At 46.3% G+C, this 21,694-nt stretch overlaps 1 protein-coding gene across 1 annotated transcript; it reads right to left on the reverse strand.

Moving 5' to 3' along the window:
• Window positions 1-6,281: 6,281 nt before the first annotated feature.
• Window positions 6,282-16,949, reverse strand: LOC115083172 (gastrula zinc finger protein XlCGF26.1-like). The gene is made up of 5 exons (XM_029586979.1): window positions 16,875-16,949; window positions 13,358-13,484; window positions 7,705-7,990; window positions 7,544-7,550; window positions 6,282-7,451 (listed from the first exon to the last, which is right to left on the reverse strand). Exons 1-5 carry the CDS (start codon window positions 16,896-16,898, stop codon window positions 6,282-6,284), a joined length of 1,614 nt encoding a protein of 537 aa, XP_029442839.1. The 5' UTR covers window positions 16,899-16,949.
• Window positions 16,950-21,694: the final 4,745 nt, after the last annotated feature.

The raw sequence follows: 21,694 nt of genomic DNA on the forward strand, positions 1-21,694 counted from the left end.
CCAGCTTGGGGGGGCCTCCTGACCCCCACAAGACTTGCCAAAAGTCCAGCGGGGGTCCGGGAGCGACCTCCTGCACTTGAATCGTATTGCCGTATTGCAAAATGGCCAATCGGCCGGCGCCATTTTGTATTGCAAAATGTATTGCAAAATGTTTTGCAATACGGCAATACGATTCGAGTGCAGGAGGTCGCTCCCAGACCCCCGCTGGACCCCCAGGGACTTTTGGCCAGCTTGCGGGGGCCTCCTGACCCCCACAAGACTTGCCAAAAGTCCAGCGGGGGTCCGGGAGCGACCTCCTGCACTCGAATCGTATTGCCGTATTGCAAAATGGCCAATCGGCCGGCGCCATTTTGTATTGCAAAATGTATTGCAAAATGTTTTGCAATACGGCAATACGATTCGAGTGCAGGAGGTCGCTCCTGGACCCCCGCTGGACTTTTGGCAAGTCTTGTGGGGGTCAGGAGGCCTCCCCAAGCTGGCCAAAAGTCCCTGGGGGTCCAGCAGGGGTCCGGGAGTGATCTCCTATGCTCGTGACGTCGGGGGACAGGAACCAAAAAGGCGCCGGCGCTACCTTTGCCCTGTCATATGACAGGGCAAAGGTAGCGCCGGCGCCATTTCTATTAACGCACCCGTGGCCCGAGAGTGGAAGATCACAACGGGACCCCCCCACTGGACCCCAGGTAATTTAAGACATTTTGGGGGGGGTCGGGAGGGTGGGGGATTTATTTTAAAGGGTCGGGGTGGGTTTTAGGGTTGTTTTAGTGTGCCGGTTTTCCCGCCCTCCCCCTTCCCCCGATTTACGATTTTTGACGATAAATCGGGGGAATTCCTATTGTATATCACCTCTAACGATTTTTGATGATTTAAAATATATCGGACGATATTTTAAATCGTCAAAAAACGATTCACATCCCTATTGAGCGATGTAAAGTGTGACAAGACAACATACTGCGTATGACATGAAGGATAATGAAATGAAAATTATAGGTTACGATCTTCCTTCATAGCACCCTAGTTAACTTGTACCTGATGCTGATGTGTTGACCTAGAATAGGTATTTACTGGTGTGATGAACCAGATTATGCATGAATACGACCTAGAGTATGTATTCGCTGTTGTACTGACCCAGAGTATGAATGTCGACCCAGAGTATGAATGTTGATTTTATAAATCATTGTGATCTTATTTTGGAACGACAGCATATAAAACTCCTAAATAAAATAAATAAAAACATTTTAATGGCAAACAAAACTGTTAAACTGTTTTCTTTAAGCTTACATTCAATTTTTCTGAGCGTTATACTTTCAAAGACTCTGCGCCTTCCCTTTCTACCCCCTGAGAGACTGGTTGGGTCCGTGTCAGTCCTTTGGTTCCTGTTACTGGAAGACCCAACAGGAAGGAGAGCAAACTTTTCCTCTCATAACCCCTCTTTTGGGGACCTTAGTGACTCCCAGAGTAAACATCCAAAACCCCATATCCTAGTAGCCACCTTAGCCACCACAGCGGGGGGAGGCGTTGCCCTAGTAGAAATGTTTCCAGTTTAGAATTCACCGGAAGACTCAGAGTGAATGTTTCCACTTCAGGCTTTCCCTCGGAAGAGGAGTTTCTGGGAATCTCACGTGTTTTCTTTCTGGAATGCTTACTCTCTCTCTCTCTCATAAGCCATCTCCGTAAATATTTACCCTTTTCATTCATCAAAACTATCAGTGCCGACCCCGATTCAATTAACTTTACCTACACTAAACTATGCCTTCGCCGCTTCTTAAATAATTAGGCACTTTTCAAACACATCCCTATTCATTCTATTGTGTGTATTTTATCGTTCCTGCCAGTGTTTCTTTTTTTTAACTTTGAGAGAGAAGCACTAGCATAGCGCTCTCTCTCTCTCTCTGTGGCACTGCAGCTCACCTCTTTCCAAATTCTAAACTGCCTCTCTGTAGAAAAAAAAAATGTTTCGCTATCCCTCCCCCTGGTGTTGTCACTGAGCTGGCAGCACCCGAGCCATCTTGAATCCCTGAGTGGCAGCTTTCCTGCTATGAATGTTGGGCCGTGCTACTAATCCCTTACTGCTCCCCACTACATCAACCTGCTTTGCAGTCCTTCTGGGACATACAGGTCAGGCCCCAGGACCCAGATAATCCATTTTTTCCTTTTTTTTTTTTTTTTGGGGGGGGGGGTGTACCCTTATTACTTTGTAATGGAATGACATTCTAAAATTATATTCCCTATCTCCTACTATAAAAGTCTTCCATTTATCCCAGACCTCCAGGGTCAAGGCTTGGGATGAGCGGGCATTGTAGTCGATAAAATTCTTTCCTTTTTTTAGGAGGCCATATTAGCACTTCCAGGGGTTATTCCCCCATCATAACCTGTCCCATACAAAACCCACCTTTTCCTCTCACTACTGCCGTGCACATCAATAATCGCTTTAGTCTGTGCCGTTACAAGTTTAGTATGTAAGCAAGGAACCCCCCCAATATCCCCCCCCCCCCATCTGAAACATCACCCTTCACACTACCCTGGGAGGTTTCCTTTTCCAAATAAATCTAAAGAATTTTCTCTGCCACACTGCAACCATCTGGTCCTGGTGCTTTATCCTGCTCGAGCTCTTTAATTGCCTGTTCCACTTCAAAAGACTGTTATTTCCTAGTTAAGATGCTCCTTTTCTCTACAACTGGCAACTGAATACCCCTCTAAATATTTATCTATATACTCCTTCTTGACAGAATTGGGAAAACTGACTACCAATTCCTTCTATCTCGTGGATCATTTTCCACACTCTGCTCTTAATCTTTAAGATCTGACTTTGCATCGTTTTCTCTATGAATTTTCTAGCAAGAATGCAACTAGCTTCATTGCCCCCTTCAAAGTATTCTTGCTTGACTTTGTCCAAGCTCTCCCAAAATGTTAAACTTTTCAGCTCATTCCTAAGAGATTCTAATTGGGACCCAATCATGTGTCCCTTTTCATGCCCCATTGCAAATCCTCCTCCACCACCAGAGCGGAGGAGAAATACCAGCAACATGAGACACAGACACCCTCTCCATGCCTGTGTCCAGCAGCGCAAGTGCCAAAGAAACAAATAGGCAGCATCTTCGCCATCGGCCCACGCGGACCCAGGCTGTGTTATCGGTCACCATCTCCTGTTCCTGGGGCAGGCACAATTAAACTATGCACCCTATTTCCGTACGGGGCAAGCACACTGCTTTTTATTTTTTTTCAGCTCCCTCTGCATGGAACAAAGGCATGAAGGCGGCTTGTGCTGCCTTTTTCCCAATTCAGTACCAGAGGGCATGTACAAAGGAGTACTGAAGAAGGCCGAGACCCACGCTGGGTGCAGGAGGAGTCACTGTGAGGCAGCTTGGCTTGTTGGTGAACTGCCAGGCCCTGGGATGGAAGCTGCCTCTTCGGCTGACACAGGTGAAGTGACGGGAGATGGGTCCTGGGCAAGGAGGAGGAGGTTGCACACACCTGCTGTGCCAGGGAAGTGTCTGGTTGTAGGAAGGAGTCTGTGTCTGTGACCTGTGCTGCTGTGTGCGAGGCAGAAAGAAAGAGAGAGTGACTACGGGGGGACAGATGGGGGAAGCGAGAGAGAGAATGATGGGGATATGTGGGGGAGAGTGACGAGTAGGGACGGGGAGGATTGAGATAGAAATTGAAGTAACTGCTGGGAATAGGGAAATAGAGTGAGAGAATGCTGGGGACAGGTGGAGCGAGGCAAAAGAGAGTATGACTGCTGGGGATGGGGATTGAGAGAGGGATAGAGATTGTTGGAGATGGGAAGGAGGGAGAGACTGTTGATTGAGAGAGAGAATGCTGGGGATAGGTGGAGTAAGATGAGAGGGAGTGCGATTGCTGGGGATGAGGAGAGGATTGAGAGGGGGGAGAGAGTGACTACTGGGTGTGGATGATTGAGAGGGAGAGATTGTTGGGGATGGGGAGGAATGACATGGGAATGGGGAGGAGAGAGAGAATGTTGGGGATAGGTGGGATGAGATGAGAGGGAGTGTGATTGCTGAGCTGGAAGGACTGAGAGTGACTGCTAGGGATGGGAGGACTGAGAGGGAGAGAGAGACTTAACTGCTGGGGATGGGGAGAACAGAGAAAGCGAGAGACTTGATTGAGGGAATGGGGGTATTGAGGTAGAGTGACTGCTAGGGCTTGGGGATGTAACGCCCCCTTGACCGCTTACCTCGCAGGGAATTCCTGGGTCCAGGATCGACCTGGCGGGAGCCCCCCCTAGGGCAAACTCTTGTCGGTCCTCACGTTCTTGGTGCCTCCCACCTGGGGAAGGTGTTTAGTGGGTGGGATTTCCCTCCCTTCACCCCAGGAAAACAAATGGTACTGTGAACAAGGCTGGCAGTCTGTACAAATATATACAGGTTTATTGGACTATACAAGTATATACATTTCTATATGACCATGTACATTGCTAACAGGATGTCAAGCAGCACACTTATCTACTTGTGGGTAGTGGTCTCAGTCTACACAACTATACACGTTTCTACAAGGTAGCAAGAACATTTAATATTTGGCAATTTGAGGTTATTGGCCCCCCCCACAGTATACCACAATGTAGGATAGAAGGGTCTACTTGCGTGTCCACTTACTTAAGTATTATTATTATCCTCCCCCCTTTATCCCAGGTCTCACCCATTGTGAAAAGATGAAACTGGGCAGTGGGCAGTGTTGGCCTGGGGAAGGTCCATTGTATCTAAATCATCTCCTTCTGCTCTGAGAGACCCCTTGGTGTATCGCTGGGGTCTACGCCCTCCTGGGGGACCTGACTTCGCCTCCCGGACTGCACCTGGGGTCCACATCCTCCTGGGGGACCAGACTCCTCCTCCCGGTCTGCCGCTGGGGTCCCCCTTGCTCAAGGGAGACCGCTTCATTTCCAGATCTGCCGCTGGGGTCTCCTCACTCAAGGGGGGGGGCACCATGCCAGGCCTGCTGCTGTCCTTCAGTTCTCCTCCCTCAGTGGGAAGGTTTTCCACGGCTTGGGTTTACAGCTCCACTAGGCTTATGACTATTTTAGTATTCAGTGGTTCTGGCCCATGTTGTATGGTGATCCAATCACGTGGCAGGACAAGGCAGAGGCAAGACTCATTTTCAGTGATGAGTTTGGAAGGTAAAGTCACGGATCCAGGTCAGGTGGTCAGCCGGGATAGACCACTCCCAGAAACTTCTGGATGATGAGGAGATTATGGGTAGCCCAAGCCAAGTGTCAGTTGACTGCCTCTTCCAGATGATGAGATCATGAGCGGAGGTCACAAGCACTCAGTCTTTAACTGATCAAAGGTTAATTAATCCTTAGATTGCAAGTCCCAGCCAGCTATTGTCACAGAAGGGAAGTTTTTTCAGCCATTATCTGCTCCACCTGACTTTTTTTTTTTGTTTGAGCTGGCCTCAGCCTTCAGTTGGGGGGAGGCTCATAGTACCATATTAGCATTTATGCGCAGCGCCCTTCCCCCAGAGACAACTTCTCAATATTCAGTTCTCCAACTCACAATGTTCTTTGAGTTGGGAGTATCAAGTTTCTCCACGTTCAGCCTCCTCATTATGTTACATTTCTTCAGCCATCGAAATATATCAGAACAAGCATGCTCAGCACATCACTCACCTTTCACACTCATCTTTAGGTTAAATTCACCTCTCTTTAGGGTCAGCACCGTTTTTATCCTGGATGATGTATGATCAGTATGTATTTCTTCTTATACTTCAAAAGGAATGGTTGCCTTGCTGAATTTTGGTGTAGAAGTTATTCTGTGAGGTCACCACATGAAGGTAGTAAGCAAGCTTTGCAAGATAATTCTGCTCTCATTCAATTGGTCTCTGCTCATGTGGATTCTCTTGGTGTGCTTCAACATTTGATTTGACTTTAACGCTTTGACCAGAGCTAGCATGTGTGAATGGTGTCTCTCTTGTATGGATCTTCTGATGTACAGTTAAATTTGATTTCTTATTAAAATGTTTACCACAATTTGAACAACTAAATGGTTTCTCACCTGTATGGATCATGCAGTGTGCCATTAAATTTGATTTATTAGCAAATCTTTACCACAAACTAGGCATGTGAATGGCTTCTCTCCCGTGTGGGATCATGCAGTGTGCTGTTAAATTTGATTTCTTAGTATAGCTTTTACCACAACTGGAACACATAAATGGTTTCTCCCCCATGTGAATTCTCTGGTGTACATTTAAACTTGCTTTTTTACGATAGCTTTTACCACAGTCTGGACATGTAAATAGCTTCTCTTCCATATGTATTATCTGATGGGCTTTTAAACATGATTTCTGAGTAAAGCTTTACCACAAATTGGACATGTGAATGGTTTCTCTCCGGTATGGATCTTCTGATGTGCTGTTAAATTTGATTTTTTATTAAAACCTTTACCACAGTTTAAACAGGTATATGGTTTTTCTCCTGTGTGGATCTTTGAATGTGCTTTTAAAATTGATTTATTAACAAACCTTTTATCACAAATTGGACATGCAAATAGGGTCTCTCCAGTATGAATTCTCTGGTGTACATTTAAACTTGCTTTCTTACGATAGCTTTTACCACAGTCTGAACATGTAAATAGCTTCTCTCCGATATGTATCATCTGATGGGCTTTTAAACTTGATTTCTGAGTAAATCTTTTATCACAAACTGGACATATGAAAGGTTTTTCTCCCGTATGGGTTCTCAAGTGTACTTTTAAACTTTCTTTTTTTGTATAGCTTTTACCACAATCTGAACATGTAAATGGTTTATCTCCTGTATGTACCATCTGATGAGCATTTAAACCTGATTTCTGAGTAAAGCTTTTATTACAGTCTGCACACGTAAATGGCCTCTCTCCTGTATGGATCCTCTGATGGGCTTTCAAACCTGCTTTCACAGTATAACATTTACCACAATCTGGACAAGCAAATGGTCTCTCTCCCGTATGGATCCTCTGATGTGCTTTTAAATCTGATTTCCAACTAAAGCTTTTCCCACAATCTAGACATCTAAATGGTTTCTGTCCTGTATGAATCATCCGATGAGAGTGCAAATATGATTTATTATTAAAGTCTTTACCACAATCTGAACATTTAAATGGTTTCTCTCCCCTATGGATCTTCTCATGGTCTTTCAAAACTGATTTCAGGGGAAAGCCTACGTCACAAACTGCACACAGAAATGGGTTCTCTCTCGTGTGGATCCTCTGATGGGCTTTTAAATCTGCTAACCTAGAAAAGCTTTTCACACAGTTTAGACATGTAAATGGTTTCTCCCCTGTATGAATCATCTGGTGGGAATTCAAATTTGATTTTTTATTAAAGTCTTTACCGCAATCTGAACAAGAAAATGGTTTTTCTCCCGTATGAATCCTCTGATGTTCTTTTAAAACTGATTTCCGAGTAAAGATTTTACTACAAACTAGGCATGTAAATGGTTTTTCTCTCTTATGGATCCTGCAGTGCTTTTAAATTCCCATTTTTTAAGAAAACCTTTACCACACTCCGTACATAAATGAATATTGTCTCCTGGGCAGATCTTCTGAGGTTCCGTTACCTGCACTCTTGAAATGCAGCCTTTAAGGCATAGTTCCTTGCCTCTGTGCATCTTCTGGAGCATAATTTGATTCTCAGATGGTGAATCGAAGCTCTTACCATCTTCAGTGCATTCAAAAGGTTTCTCCCTCGTGTCTCTAGGCGTGTGAGAGATTAGGTTGCCTTCTCCTGTGAAATTCCCATCCCCATGATGTGCAAGTGGATATCTTCCCTTCTGTACTTGACTGGGGCAGAGTATTAATTGTTAACATTCCAGAAATACACTCTCCTCCGAGTTTTTCAGTGCTGTCTCTTTCCTGACATGAGTTAGACTCTCTCTTCCAGTCTCTTATCCACTTAGATCCCTGGATAAACCTTTCTTTGGCCTTCTCTGGGAGCGTCTTGTGGGTTTCCTGGTTCTTGGCGCATCCCATCTGTTGCTTATTTTCATGTTTGATCCCATAACCTGCTGGGTAAGACAGAAAATGCAGACGTTATTTCACATGTTGGGGGCACAGGAAAAAGTTCTCAGGCTCCATATTTAGACCCTCGGAGCTGAATGTGCAATGGGGAGCTAAGGGCATGCGTTTTACTCCAATATAGAGTTTTCAGAAATAATGGAGTTTTGCACAGCTAAAGCATTAAATCCAATGTAATCACTGTCCTATCATAGGGACGAGATAAAAGGTTTTATTCTTAGTCATTAAGGATTATCAGTCTGAATTTGGATGGCTTCCTTCTTTACATGGTGATGCAATATAGGGGCAATGTTGAAATCTAACACGGGTAAATGTGATTTCAGAATTGCTGTCTGACTAGTGCAGGGGCAAGCCTGGGTCATTCATTATGAAAAGTCCATGTGGGAATTTCACTATGAATTACCTGCAAGTACTTTATCTCACTAATCCAAATTTTCACTTTAAAAATTCACAATCATGAAAATTGCCCCCCTAATTATTATTACTGGTAGAGACTTCGTCGATCTGAACTTGACAGGACAAGGAATCAACCAATCGGATTTCTAGGCGGGTCTTTGAAGAGGTGCCAGGGCGAGGCGTTCGCTCGTAGAGGCTCAGTTAATCCTTTCTCTATGCTCCTGTAGCTTCATCCCATTACGAGTCATGTTGGAGATCTGAAACCCATCCTAAATGCGACGGTCTGTTCATTTAGGCCTCATACTACCCGAGAAGCAAGGGAGGTAATATTCAAGCCACTGACCAGCTTGCAAATTTATCTGGCTAAACTTAACCAGCTAACTTTGGTGGGATATTCAGTGGTGCAGCCACCCCGCTGAATACACCCAACCATTCAACAATATGACGAGAGTTAGCTGGATAAGTTACCTGTCTAGCTTAGCTCCAGCTCGGAGCACACTCAGAATGCCCATTTTATCCAGCTAAAGTTTAGGATGGATAATGAGTTACCCGGGCTAACTTTTAGTCGGAGAAGTGGGAGAAATATTCAGAAGTTGGCATTTAACCAGAAAACTCACCAGTTCCCCGTTAAATGCCACGGAATCTGGAGCCCAAGATGTCATGTGACAGCGCAGTGAGACAGAGAGAGAGACATGCACGTCAACGTTCCCTCTAAGGTGCAGTCCTGCACAGCGTTCTTCATGCAAGCAACACCTCTGCCCATACCTGATCCAAACTCAGAAGAGGGAAGCCCATTCCACTACTTCTCCTGGTGTGTGCGAATGTATTCAAAACTCATCCGGCTGAGCTCATGCATCTATGTTCGTGATGCAGGAGATCAGCACAAAGGAAGCAACAGTACTGTGGGTTTCGAACAGCTGCAGGGCCGGGGCACATTAGGAGGAGCAGTGCAACAGGCTCCTGCTGCTGCCTTCACTGAGACCTGCTCCGTGATCCTCCCCACCCCCCCCCCCCCCCAATGGGCAGGCCCGATGGAAGAGAGAGAGAACGAGCTGCAATGGGGCTGCCGGACCACCCCCATGAGGTGTACTCGAGTTCCCCTCGGGCCGCCGCTCTTCAGGCTCTCCCGCTCCTCGCCGATCTGAGCTTCGTCGGCATTCAGCTCCTCCAGCTGAGCCCGCAGTTCCCACATCTCCCGCTGGTAGATTTCCCCCAGCTGGGAGGGGGTCCCACCTGCCTCTGCCTCATGGCCAGCAACATAGCGAAGTGGTTGTGGAGACCTACGGTGGGCTCCTTCTCGTTGGTTCTGGTGATCTCATATGCATCGCTCAGAACCAAAGTCTGGGACAGGGCCAGGTTCTCTCTAGAGACCATGGAAAGAGCCTGGGAGTGGAAGCCCGCAGAGAAGGCGCTGGTCCTAGAAGCAGAGCCATCGCCTTCTTCGCCCAGACACATGGCCGAGCTGCGGGGGGGGGGCAATCGATGAAGATCTTCCGGTAGGAGGATGAAAGATAGTGATCAGAGTTGAAACTCATCTTAGCAGGCCAGCGGCCAAAAAAAAATCAAGGCATGAAAGAGGATCCTGCTTGAGAGACAGAGCATGTGTATCTATGTGAGAAAGAGCGTGTGTGTGTGTGTGTGGTGTGTGTATTGAATGTTATTCTATTAATCAACTGTTTTGAAATATTTATTCTTTTCATTAGTATGATTTTACTATTATTAATTTATCTACTTGGTTTTATTGTTTCATGTTTTATGAAGAATGCATTATTTCCGTTTTTCCATTGTTGCACTGCATACACAGTCTGGCTTTTTGCAGTTTCCTTTCAGTTTTTCTCTGCACAGTTCCACTTAAACTTTATGGACTCTTTATTTTGTATATGGTGAGGTTCTGTCTGTGTCTGCATGTGTGACCAAGGGTGAGGTATTCTGTTAATATGTAATTTCTGTGTAGAGATCTACAGCAGCTTAGCTTGTTCTGTTTCCCTAACAGGTATATTGGTGTTTTAGGGCCTGGTGTAATATTTGCAGTATTGCCTTTTCATACATAGGGTTGTTACTGTTTGAGTATTGGGAGTTAGTGCTGTTTTGCTAAGGGAGGTTTACTATACTGCAATTGTAAATCAGTTTACTCCTGGCTTTTGAGAGCCAAGGCAACAGCCAACACATGTTACAAGGGAACAGAGGTACTTCTGTACAACAAATTATGCTGATGACAGGGTCAACCTGCACCATTTTTACATACCAGCAGGTGGGCTAGAAGTGCCTGAGGATCGCTTCTACCCCATTTAGGCATTTTGGAGCCATGCTCTGGGTAAGATGGGTTTAGAAGAGGGAACTTTCCTTCCGCCCCCCCGCACCTTCCCCTCCCTAACCCGCCCCCCAGCCCTACCTAGAACCCCCCCTTACCTTTATTGAATAAGTTACGCCTGCCTCCCGTATGGTCTTCCTTCAACCTTTTTAACGCATGAAATATATTTTATTCAGGTTTTCTGAGATAGTATTTTTAATGGGGATGTGCAATCGTTTTTCCCGAATTAGGCAATGTCAACGATATTGCCTAATTCGGAATGGTTCGGGAGAACCGAAAAACGATTTAATTTTTTCCGAAATTATGGAAAAATATTCATTTTTGAGTTAGTGCGCGCTCTAACGCTGCCAGGTTAGCGCACACTAATCTGAAAATCGGGGCCCCCGAAAAAAAAACAAAACCCCCGAACCGTGGGAAAAACAAAGCCGGACATCTCTAATTTTTTAACAATGTCCAAATTTCATGGAAACCTCTAACCTTTACAACTGCTCTTTTTAGGTTTTGTCTAACTAATTTCCTTGTTCTATCAACGTCAAACATAGAAATGACGGCAGAAGACGACCAAACGGCCCATCCAGTCTGTCCAGCAAGCTTCACACTTATTTTTCTCATACTTATCTGTTACTCTGACTGCTGAGGTCAGGGCCCTTATTAGTAACTTTTTGGTTCTAATTTCCTTCCACCCCCACCATTGATCTAGAGAGCAGTCCTGGAGCTGTATCAAAGTGAAGTATCAAGCCTAATTGGTTAGGGGTAGTAACTGCCGCAACAAGCAAGCTACTCCCATGCTTATTTGTTTATCCAGACTATGCAATTCAGTCCTTTTTGGTAGTTTGTCTGAATGTAAATCCTCTTATCTTCATTCCCTCCTGCCATTGAAGCAGAGAGCTACACTGGATATGCATTGAAAGTGAAGTATCAGGCTTATTTAGTTTGGGGTAGTAACCACCGCAACACGCAAGCTACTCCAATCTTATTTGTGAATGCAATCCTTTTCCCCACATTTCCTCTTGCCGTTGAAGCATAGAGCAATGTTGGAGTTGCATTAACCGGTGTGTATGTTTTATTGAATAAGGGTATTATCATCAGGTAGTAGCCATCATTCCCGCAAGCCACCCCCATGCCTTTTCTCTTCATTCACATCCTCTAGACTTTATGGATCCACAGTGTTTATCCCACGCCCCTTTGAAATCCTTCACAGTTTTGGCCTTCACCACTTCCTCCGGAAGGGCGTTCCAGGCATCCCATTTTAAAGCTATATTCTACCACAGCAGTTTACTTAATATCCTCCTTCCTGTGAAAATGTCAAATTTGATTGTACTATGATCACAATTGCTAAGTGGTCCCATTACAGTAACCCCTTTCACTAGGTTGAAGGTTCCACTGAGGACTACATCTAAAGTAGATGACCCTCTAGCTTATCCTAAGACTGACTGCTCCATGAACAGTCATTCATGCATCAAGAAACTTAACCTCTCTAGCACATCCAGATGAGACACTGACCCTATCAATAAAAGGGATAATTGAAATCTCCCATAATTATTGTGTTGCCAAAATGTATTATCCTAATTTCTGCAAGCATATTACAGTCTGTTTCTTCAACTTGGCCAGGTGGGCGATAGTATACACCCACTGCTATACTCTCACCCATCACACATGGAATTTCTATCCATAAGGATTCCACATTGCATTTCATTTCCTGCAGGACTGCTATTCTGCTCGACTGCATGCCAGACCCAGCAACTTCCACCCATTCCCTCTTTGTCCCCAACATGGGATAGGTTGCCTAAACTTCCCTTGTGTAAAAAGTGTCTGAGGCACCAACAGACACTACTGCTGTGCTCCTTCTAGATCCGCTGCATTGTGGCGGGGTAGAGAGCAGGAACTTTTGAGGAGAGTGGCTGATTGTTTGCCCCACTGGTGCCAGACCTATTTTAAGTCCTTTTTTTTTTTTTTTTAGACTCAAGAAGCCCAGTTCTCCCTGCCTGCCTGGCATTTCTCCTCTTTCAATAAGCCTCTGAACGCCATACGGAAACTGGATTTTGATTTTCTCACTGCGCTTTCCAAGCCCAAACTCGAGGTTCAGCTGCTTTTCAGTCCAGTAGTTGGTCTCTTCCCCCAAAGGGCTTACAGTCTAAGTTGGCTCCTGAGCAATTGAAGGTGAAAGGGCTCGCCCGAGGTCACAAGGAATACCAGTGGGAGAGAGAGAGAGGGTATTTGTACCCTGGATTCCCTGGTTCTCAGCCCACCTGTTTCTAAACCACTGGGCACCACCATCACTATTATATCCTACTTTGACACACACCAGCCAGTGCAGCTCCAGGATAAACATTCAACATTATTCATTCTTCCAGAACAGTTATGCAATAAACAACACGAAATAGATACCATTCACATTATAACCACCACTCTGCCCAGAAATATTGAAATAGTTGGTTTCCACGCACAATATCCAAAGCAAGACCAGAAGCACAATGGATCCTTCAGATAATCACATATTACTGGGATTCTTTCTCAAAATACCCACTGGATGTTTATGTAGAAGAGACTGGAAACACTCCAGCTAGATTTCTAGTTACCCCACCATGAAGGCATTCAAACATTTCCACTGTACAACCTCTAATAATGGAACAAAAAAAATCATCTTTACCCAGTGATGTCAGAGTTTCATAATTCTCCTGCATGGTCTCCTTGTAAAGCTCCTTCTGCCATTCTTCCAACATCTCCCACTCGTCCTCGGAGAAATAGACAGCGACGTCCTCAAATGTTACAGGGACCTGGAACAGGAAGAGGGACCTGCTCAGCACCCACTCAGCCTCAGGCACAGCAGCACAAACTCCTGACACACTTCCTCTAAAGTTTATTAAATATGGAAAAGGATCTTCTATGCCCACGTTTGGTATCAGCCGGTATGTTAATTCTGAGGAGCATTTATACAAAATGGCATAAGAACATGCCATACTGGATCAGACCGAGGGTCCATCAAGCCAGCATCCTGTTTGCAACAGTGGCCAATCCAGGTCATAAGAACCTGGCAAGTACCCAAAACATTAATTAGTCCTGAAACCTTCTAGATTTTCTTTTCCTCAATAGCACTTTTGGGTCTTGGTCTTGTCTCATGGGGATGCCTAAAGGTTGCATTTTTCCAGAATAGTAATAAACATAACAACATCGTAAATGACAGCAGTTGAGGACCCCATTTAGCCCACCCAGTCTGTCCGGTCGTTTCCCATCTGTGCTGCTCCAGCTAAGGTTATAAACCCGCTGCTAACAACGTGCAGGACATCCACTTCTTAACAAAGCTTGTTTGCTCTCTTCCCTCTTCAGTTCTCTATAATTTGGGTAGCTGAATACACAAGCTCTGATACTTAAACCAACATACCCTGGTTTTCATACTCTTTTTTTTTTTTTTCACTTTATTTTTTTTAATTAGAATTTAAGATTAATTCGCATACAACACACTCGAAAAAGGAAAAAACAGAGGTACAGCATAATTGCACAAAATAACTTAAAAAATATCCGAACGAAGCTAAACAGCAGTATCCTCCTCCTTATGTATCACAATAAACCGGGGAGGAGATCAGAAAATGGTCTCAGGGGCAAACAACCATATAAATGAACAGATTTCTAAATACGATGGAGACCCTGAACAGAGCTTACCTTCTCTATACAGACCAACCCCTAAAGGGAGGGCAGGGACGCACTGCGTCTAGCATCGATGAGGTCCCTCAATTACCAAGGGTCAAGGAACTACATCTGACAGAGCTGAATGTTACACTGGTGTCTGAAAATGCAGGAAGCCCCCCCAAGGAATGACCTCAGGTCCCGTGGTAAGAAACTTCCTCCTTCCTTCTCCCGCAGGTTCAGCTAAGTCTGGAAAAATCCAAACTTTTTCCCCTTTATAAAAGGACACCATGATGAGAAAAAAAAAAAACCCCAAAACACGGAGAACGTTGTTCCTGTCTTGCAAGACCACAAATGAGATCACTCAAGTTACTCGAGAGAAGGTTTGCGCAGCAGAGTTCTCAAGAAAAATCGGTCAAATTAACGGGCCGATACAGTAAAAAAACGCAGGAGAGCGGGCGAGCGCCCACTCTCCTGTGCGCGCAATTCAGTAAATAAATGTATTTAAATTAAGCCCAGCGGTAAAAAGAGGCGCTAGGGACACTAGCGCGTCCCAAGCGCCTCTTTCAGACAGGAGCGGCAGCTGTCAGCGGGTTTGACAGCCGACGCTCAATTTTGCCGGTGGTCGGGTTCTCGAGCCCGCTGACAGCACACGGGTTCGGAAACTGGACGCCGGCAAAATTGAGCATCCGGTTTTCAAACCGCGAGCCTAATTTCAAATTTATTATTTTTTTTTTTTACTTTTTTAAATTTTCGGGACCATCCGACTTAATATCGCTATGATATTAAGTTGGAGGGTGCACAGAAAAGCAGTTTTTACTGCTTTTCTGTGCACTTTCCCGGTGTCGGCAGAAACTAGCGCCTACCCAAGGTAGGCGTTAATTTCTTAAGTAAAATGTGCGGCTTGGCTGCACATTTTACTTACTGAATCGCGCGGGAATACCTAATAGGGCCATCAACATGCATTTGCATGTTGTGGGCGCTATTAGGTTCGGGGGGGTATTGGACGCGCGTTTTGGATGTGCTATTACCCCTTACTGAATAAGGGGTAAAGCTAGTGCTTTGAAAACGCGTGTCCAAATGCCGGTTAACAGTGCGCTCCATCTGTACTATATCGGCCCATAAGAGAGATATCTTGCTGCACTCTTTTCTCATTGTCTTCTTGGTCAGAGGTAAATAGAAAATGTTCTGAATTGGAGGAAAAGCAGATTCTGGTATTTGCAAAAACATCTTTCATAGAGCCTCCAAATCTCACTGCCAGTTCCTGGTGGTCCTTGAATCTCTCATCCCCCCTGGGCAATTACCCCTCGCCAGCGACTCTCCTCCTTGCCCTCTTCAGGACAGTAAGGCGGAGGGTCCAGGCATCTGCTGCCTCTCCTCTGCACTGCGGATGGGAGCACAATGGGAGGAACCGCACTGCCTGTCCTCGGATGGGAGCTGGGGGCAGTTTCAAAGGCACAGCCTCCTGCTCTTTGCCTCCTCGGGCTGCGAAGGAAGAGAGGCCATGCATGCTCCTCTTCCAATCGCTCTCCGCTACCATCCCTCTATTACCCTACTTTCATCATCTTTCCCCAGCTACTCTCTACTACACCCTGTCCCCTCCCCTCCACCACACTATTTCACTCACAATTCAGTCCCACCGAGCCCTCGTCACTCTCTGCACCACAAAACCACCTACCAACCGATCCCCCAATCTCCAACCTTTGAGCCCCTCACCCCACTCTCCTTCCCTCCACCCACAACCCTACCGGATCCCTTTCACTCCCATTCTCCTCTATTCGATCCCCAACTCACTCTCTCTTGCCTCACTCACTCGTGCCCCTCCTCCAATCTCATGCTCCTTCCCTCACTTCTCCCCTCACTCACTCGTCCCTTTCCCCTCCACCAGTTTGATCACCACAAGCAGAGGTGGCCGTGGACAGCCTGATAGTGGGGAACCCAACACAACCAGCAGTGGCAGAAGCAGTGGGGCTGACAGGGATTCACCCCCCCCCCCCCCTCCCCTGTCTTTGATCTTGAGACGCTTCTCGCCTCAGGGCCGGGCGGCTGCCCCCTTTTCTCAGAGCGAGCAGCTCCTGCCCTCCCTGCTCTGCTTCCTCCAGGGGCTGGCAGGGCCGAAAATGATCCTCTGCCTCCCGTTTCGGCGGGGGAAGGCAGAACTGATTCACACCTCTCCCCGCTCTGCCCTCTCTTTCTCAGGTCTCTTCCCCCCCCAAAAAAAAAGTGACAGCGCGCTGTATTCCCAGAAATTAAACCCCAGGATAAGCAGCAATAATCGTTCAGAAAGCGCGCGTGTAGAATAATCCAATGTAAGTCGCCAAAGGGGCATCGGCAAGCGGCTCGCTGGCCGATCTTTTAGTTCCTCTGCTGGCAGGGCTTGGGGACCCCCCCGCCTCATTTAAGATCACGACCCAAAGTTTAGAAACTGCTGTCCTGGGAACCTTCGAACATTTCCCAACCCGAGCATAAATGCAGGCAAAGCTCCCCAAAAAGCTGCCTGTGCATGAAAATGTCTCTGTCTGCTCCCCCTCTGCCCCTCCTACCTGCGCAGGCTCTGCCTCGGCCATGCTCTCTCCTGGGGAGGAGGAAGCTGCAGGCTCTCTCCCTTCTCTCTCCGCTTCTTCAGGCTCTGCTTCTCTCTCTCGATGGCCGAGCTTGCAGAGAAATTGCAGGAAATGTTCCGGGTTAGGAGGGAGGAGAAAAAAGATGAAAGGGAGGAGGGATCTGGGCAGAGACAGAGCGGAGGTCCCGTGGTCTCAGATCTCTTGTCTCAGGGTCTCGTGCGGGCGCCATCTTGGGACTGGCAAAAGCTGCCTGAGGCTCCGGTTACAGTCCACAGCTGCCAACCAGCTCCACCATGCCAGGAGGGGCAGCCATCCAGGGCTGGGTTTGTAAATCTCCCATTCCTGGGAGTCTCATCCCAATTTGATTACCTCACTCGTCGTATTTCTTTCCAGATCATTTATAAATATATTGAAAAGTAAGGGTCCCAATACAGATCCCTGAGGCACTCCACTGTCCACTCCCTTCCACTGAGAAAAATTGTCCATTTAATCCTACTCTCTGTTTCCGTCTTTTAGCCAGTTTGTAATCCACGAAAGGACATCACCACCTATCCCATGACTTTTTACTTTTCCTAGAAGCCTCTCATGAAGAACTTTGTCAAACGCCTTCTGAAAATCCATCTGAATCATTGCCCAATGAAAACCTTCTCCATTACGGGTATCTCCCCAACATCCTCTTCAGTAAACACCGAAGCAAAGAAATCATTTAATATTTCCGCAACAGCCTTATCTTCTCTAAGTGCCCCTTTAACCCCTCGATCATCTAAAGGTCCAACTGACTCCCTCACAGGCTTTCTGCTTCGGATATATTTAAAAAAGTTTTTACTGTGAGTTTTTGCCTCTACGGCCAACTTCTTTTCAAATTCTCTCTTAGCCTGTCTTATCAATGTCTTACATTTAACTTGCCAACGTTTATGCTTTATCCTCTTTTCTTCTGTTGGATCCTTCTTCCAATTTTTGAATGAAGATCTTTTGGCTAAAATAGCTTCTTTCACCTCCCCTTTTAACCATGCCGGTAAGTGTTTTGCCTTCTTTCCACCTTTCTTAAGGTGGAAGACCAAAGGCCTAGCTGTGGCATTAGTGTGAGAAATGTGCAGCAGATGTGGACAGGGAGCATAAAAGAGGGGTCAGGCAAAGGAAGTCTCCATGGGAATGAATTCCAATTGTTTTCTGTTCTTGAAGGCTTTTTCCTTATCCACATTACGGATAAGGCCTTATACTCTGCTTACCTCTTACATACACAGTTTACCATAAAATGACATTTAAAATGTAGAAGCCCATGCTCTTTGTCATTTAAAAACAGGGAGCATGAACAAGCTTTCCGGCTGCTGCAAGGCCTAGTCATTTAAAAACATAAACCCCCAAAAGCTGCTGTGCTGAGCCCCGGCTCCCAGAGCCCGGGTACCTAGTTACCTGGCAGGAATTTAGCTGGATACGGGCTGAATATAGCTGAGTTAGCCATTTAGACTGGGTAACTTATTATGTTATCTTCTAAATGGTGTTTTGAATATGGACCTCAGGATGTCTGTCTGTGTCTTTATCTGAATGTGGTCTAGTTATGGGATGTGTATCTCTCTGGTTATGGGGTGTCAAGTTATAAAAGTATTGCAAAAATAAGACGTTCTGGTCATAGACAGAAATGGGCTTAGGTGACAGAAGTGTCACACTACCAGAGCACATCTGTGAGCGCTTGTGACTAAACTATAGGTAAAGCAACCAATAGGTAGTGTTACAGGAAGAAATGCTCAAAAAGGTATATAGGGAAAAATAGAAGGGGCTCACTAAATTCAAGTATATTGGGTACATAAAAATACTTGTGCAGAAGCAGCAATAGAGCAGAATTTACCTCAAGGGAATATTTGATTTATACCAAGACAGTATCTATGTGTGGGGTCATATATCTGCCTCTCTGGCAAGCTGTAGTGGGACCTGTGGTAGATCTGTCTGCTGTGGTGTGTATTTCTCGGGGTAAGATGGTGTGGTGTATCTGTGTCTTTTTGGGCCTCTCTGACTGTATAATCTCTGTTGGTTGTTGTCTGTTTGGATGTACTTAGATTGTGAGCCTAATATCTACACTACTTCAATGTAATCTGCTTTCAAGTGGCTGAAAAGACGCAATATAAATCAAATAAATAATGTGTTTGTGTCTACCTTGTAGGAGGTGGTGTGGTCTGTTTCTTTATGCATCTGAGGGTGGAGCGTGTCTCTCTGAATCTGGTTATGATGTTTCTGTATCTGTTTCTCTGCCTCTGGATGTGGGGAGTCAGTGTGTCCCTGTTTCTTTGCCTCTGCCTGGGTGTAATATATCTTATGTTTCTCTTGTCTGACTTTATCTCAGTGTGCCTGTGACTCTCTGAGTGTGATGTGTGCCTCACTGTGTGTGTATTGGTTTGCTCCTTTCAGCAACTAGAAGAGAATGCAAAAATGGGTCTTTGAGCTGCTGGCTGGCAGTGTGATCACCTGCTACTTGACAAATAATTCAACAGCTAATTGGTTGGTGAGAGATTCTGACACCTGGCCAGGAAGTCAGGATAACCCTTCCTATGGGTATGTACAGTATATGTATGATATAATGCAACTTGAGGAGGGGGGGCCCAACCAATGGCATGGATGGAAAGGGGGGGGGGTGTCAGCGGCTACAAAAACGTTTGCTCACCCCTTATTTAAAGGCAAACTCCTCCTACTTATCAATCAGAACAAATCAGAAAATAAAGCACCCACGGAAATGAATGTAAATGAACCAATAAGCAACGAACACAAACATCCAATGAGATCAGCGTAAGAATTTCAAATGAATCAATAAGAAAGCAGCATGGGAAATCGAAACTTCATGATAACAACCCCCCTCCAGCACACACACATCAGTTCCTGTTGGTGAAACAGCGATATTGCTGGGCAAAGCAGGCATAATTTCGTGCTTGTATGCCATGGAGAGGGGAAGGGTGCTGGGCGCACTCGCAAACGTGCAAACCAAATTTCTACACCCAAATCCACTGGGGTAGGATTTTAAAAGGGTTACGTGCATAGGTTATGGGCGTAACCCTTTAAAACACCCCCCTGCGCGCGCCGAGCAAGCCCCGGGACGCGCGTAAGTCCTGGGGGCTATGCTAGGGGGGCGTGTCGGGGGGGGGCGGTGCGACGTTCGGGGCATTCCGGGGGGGGGGCGTGGTTCCGGCCCGGGGGCGTTTCCCGGGCGTGGTCGAGGTCTCCGATATCGCTCCCGGGCCGGGGAATCGCGTGGCGGCGGCCGAGTGGCACAGGCGTAACTTTCACGATAAAGGTAGGGGGGGTATAGACAGGGCTGGGGGGAGGCCGAAGGAAAGTTCCCTCCGAGGCCGCTCCGATTTCGGAGTGGCCTCGGAGGGTACAGGCACCGCGCCCAGGGCTCGGCACGCGCAAGGTGCACAAATGTGCACCCCTTTTGCGTGCGCCGATTTTATAAGATACGCCGTAGCCGCGCATATCTTATAAAATCCGGCGTACTTTTCTAAAATCTACCCCACTACGAATAATCTGGTCAGGTCTGTGGATAAAAAGTACTCGCAAGCAGTAGCTATGGGGGCTGTTTCATCATTACCCTCAGCTTCTGTAACCAGCTCCTGCTCAGTTTGTTTTTTTACTTTTATTTATTGTAATTTGTCAGTTACAGAATTATACTGAATTAAGGGGCGATACCACGTCAAGTACAGAAATGCAGAACGAGAAAACAGCAGCAAGGAATTACAAACCAAATCCTAAAAACATCTGTTTTATAGATCCTGGACTTCCATGTGTTGCCGTTCTGGATCCAGGCCTTCGGACATCATGCCGTCGCACCCAATCATGAAATGTGTAACTGTTTCTAGTTCTGTTTTTTTAAAAAATCCGCTTCTATCTCTTTCACCAGTCTTTGACCATAGCCCACAGTTCTGTGCTGCAATTATCAATCTCTCCTCTTTAAGTTTCCCTTCTTCTTAACAATTCCTGTGTGAGGCCTTGATTTACTTCTGAGTCCAAGCAGGGTTTAATTTGCAGACAAAAAGGAAGCAGAATTTGGAAAAGGGGGAAGGGGGGGCAGGGGGAGGAGGAGAGAGCTGGAGCATGGCACAGTGTGAACTCCATCTCCCCACATCAACACACACACCCACACACCCTCACACCCTCATCCCAGTGCTCCTCCATCCCCAGTCCTCATCAGTGCTCAATCCCCATCCACTCTTTGCTTGGTGAGTACTGGAGGGTGAAGGATAGCTGGGGGATGGAGGAGCACTGGAGTAATGAGGAGGAGAGTAAAAAGGATCCTGATCCTCAATCCTCAGCCTCTGCTGCACACCCCCCCCCCCCCCAATATGAATGGCCCAGTGATCCTAGGGCTTCCGAGTCTCATCCTTAATCCCTGGTAGCCCTCAACTCTCTCCACCTACTTTCCTACTCTCCCTATTCAGCAAGTAAGGCACAGACCTCCCCTCTCTGACCCAGGCAGTCTCCTCTGTCTTGGGAAATAAGAGCAGACTGGCATGTATTGCCCCGTTCTCCAACACATGATGACTTACAAAACCAAAAGTATGGCCTGTTCTTTGCCTCCTTGGAGGAAGGAGGATGGACCACCACATGTACTCATTTGCCCCCTTCTAGCCCCTCTCCTCATTCACTCTATCCCCAAAACCCTCTGATCCCCTCCTTCACAGACTGCCCCCCAATTCTGATCATTCACACCTTAGCTCCTCTAATCCCCTCACTCAACCCCGCATCACATTTGATCCACTCATTCTTCTTCCCCCACTTCTCCAAGCAATCACAGCCCCTCTGATCTGCTCACT

This window comes from Rhinatrema bivittatum, chromosome 2 (assembly GCF_901001135.1).
Source record: "Rhinatrema bivittatum chromosome 2, aRhiBiv1.1, whole genome shotgun sequence".
Lineage (NCBI taxonomy): Eukaryota > Metazoa > Chordata > Amphibia > Gymnophiona > Rhinatrematidae > Rhinatrema > Rhinatrema bivittatum.

Coding starts and splice junctions, on each gene's coding strand:
- LOC115083172 (XM_029586979.1), bottom strand. CDS start 16,898: ATGGCCGAGGCAGAGCCTGCGCAG. Junction 13,485..16,874: donor CCGAGGCAGAGCCTGCGCAG/GTAGGAGGGGCA, acceptor TTCCTGTTCCAG/GTCCCTGTAACATTTGAGGA. Junction 7,991..13,357: donor TGAAACTCTGACATCACTGG/GTAAAGATGATT, acceptor TGTCTTACCCAG/CAGGTTATGGGATCAAACAT.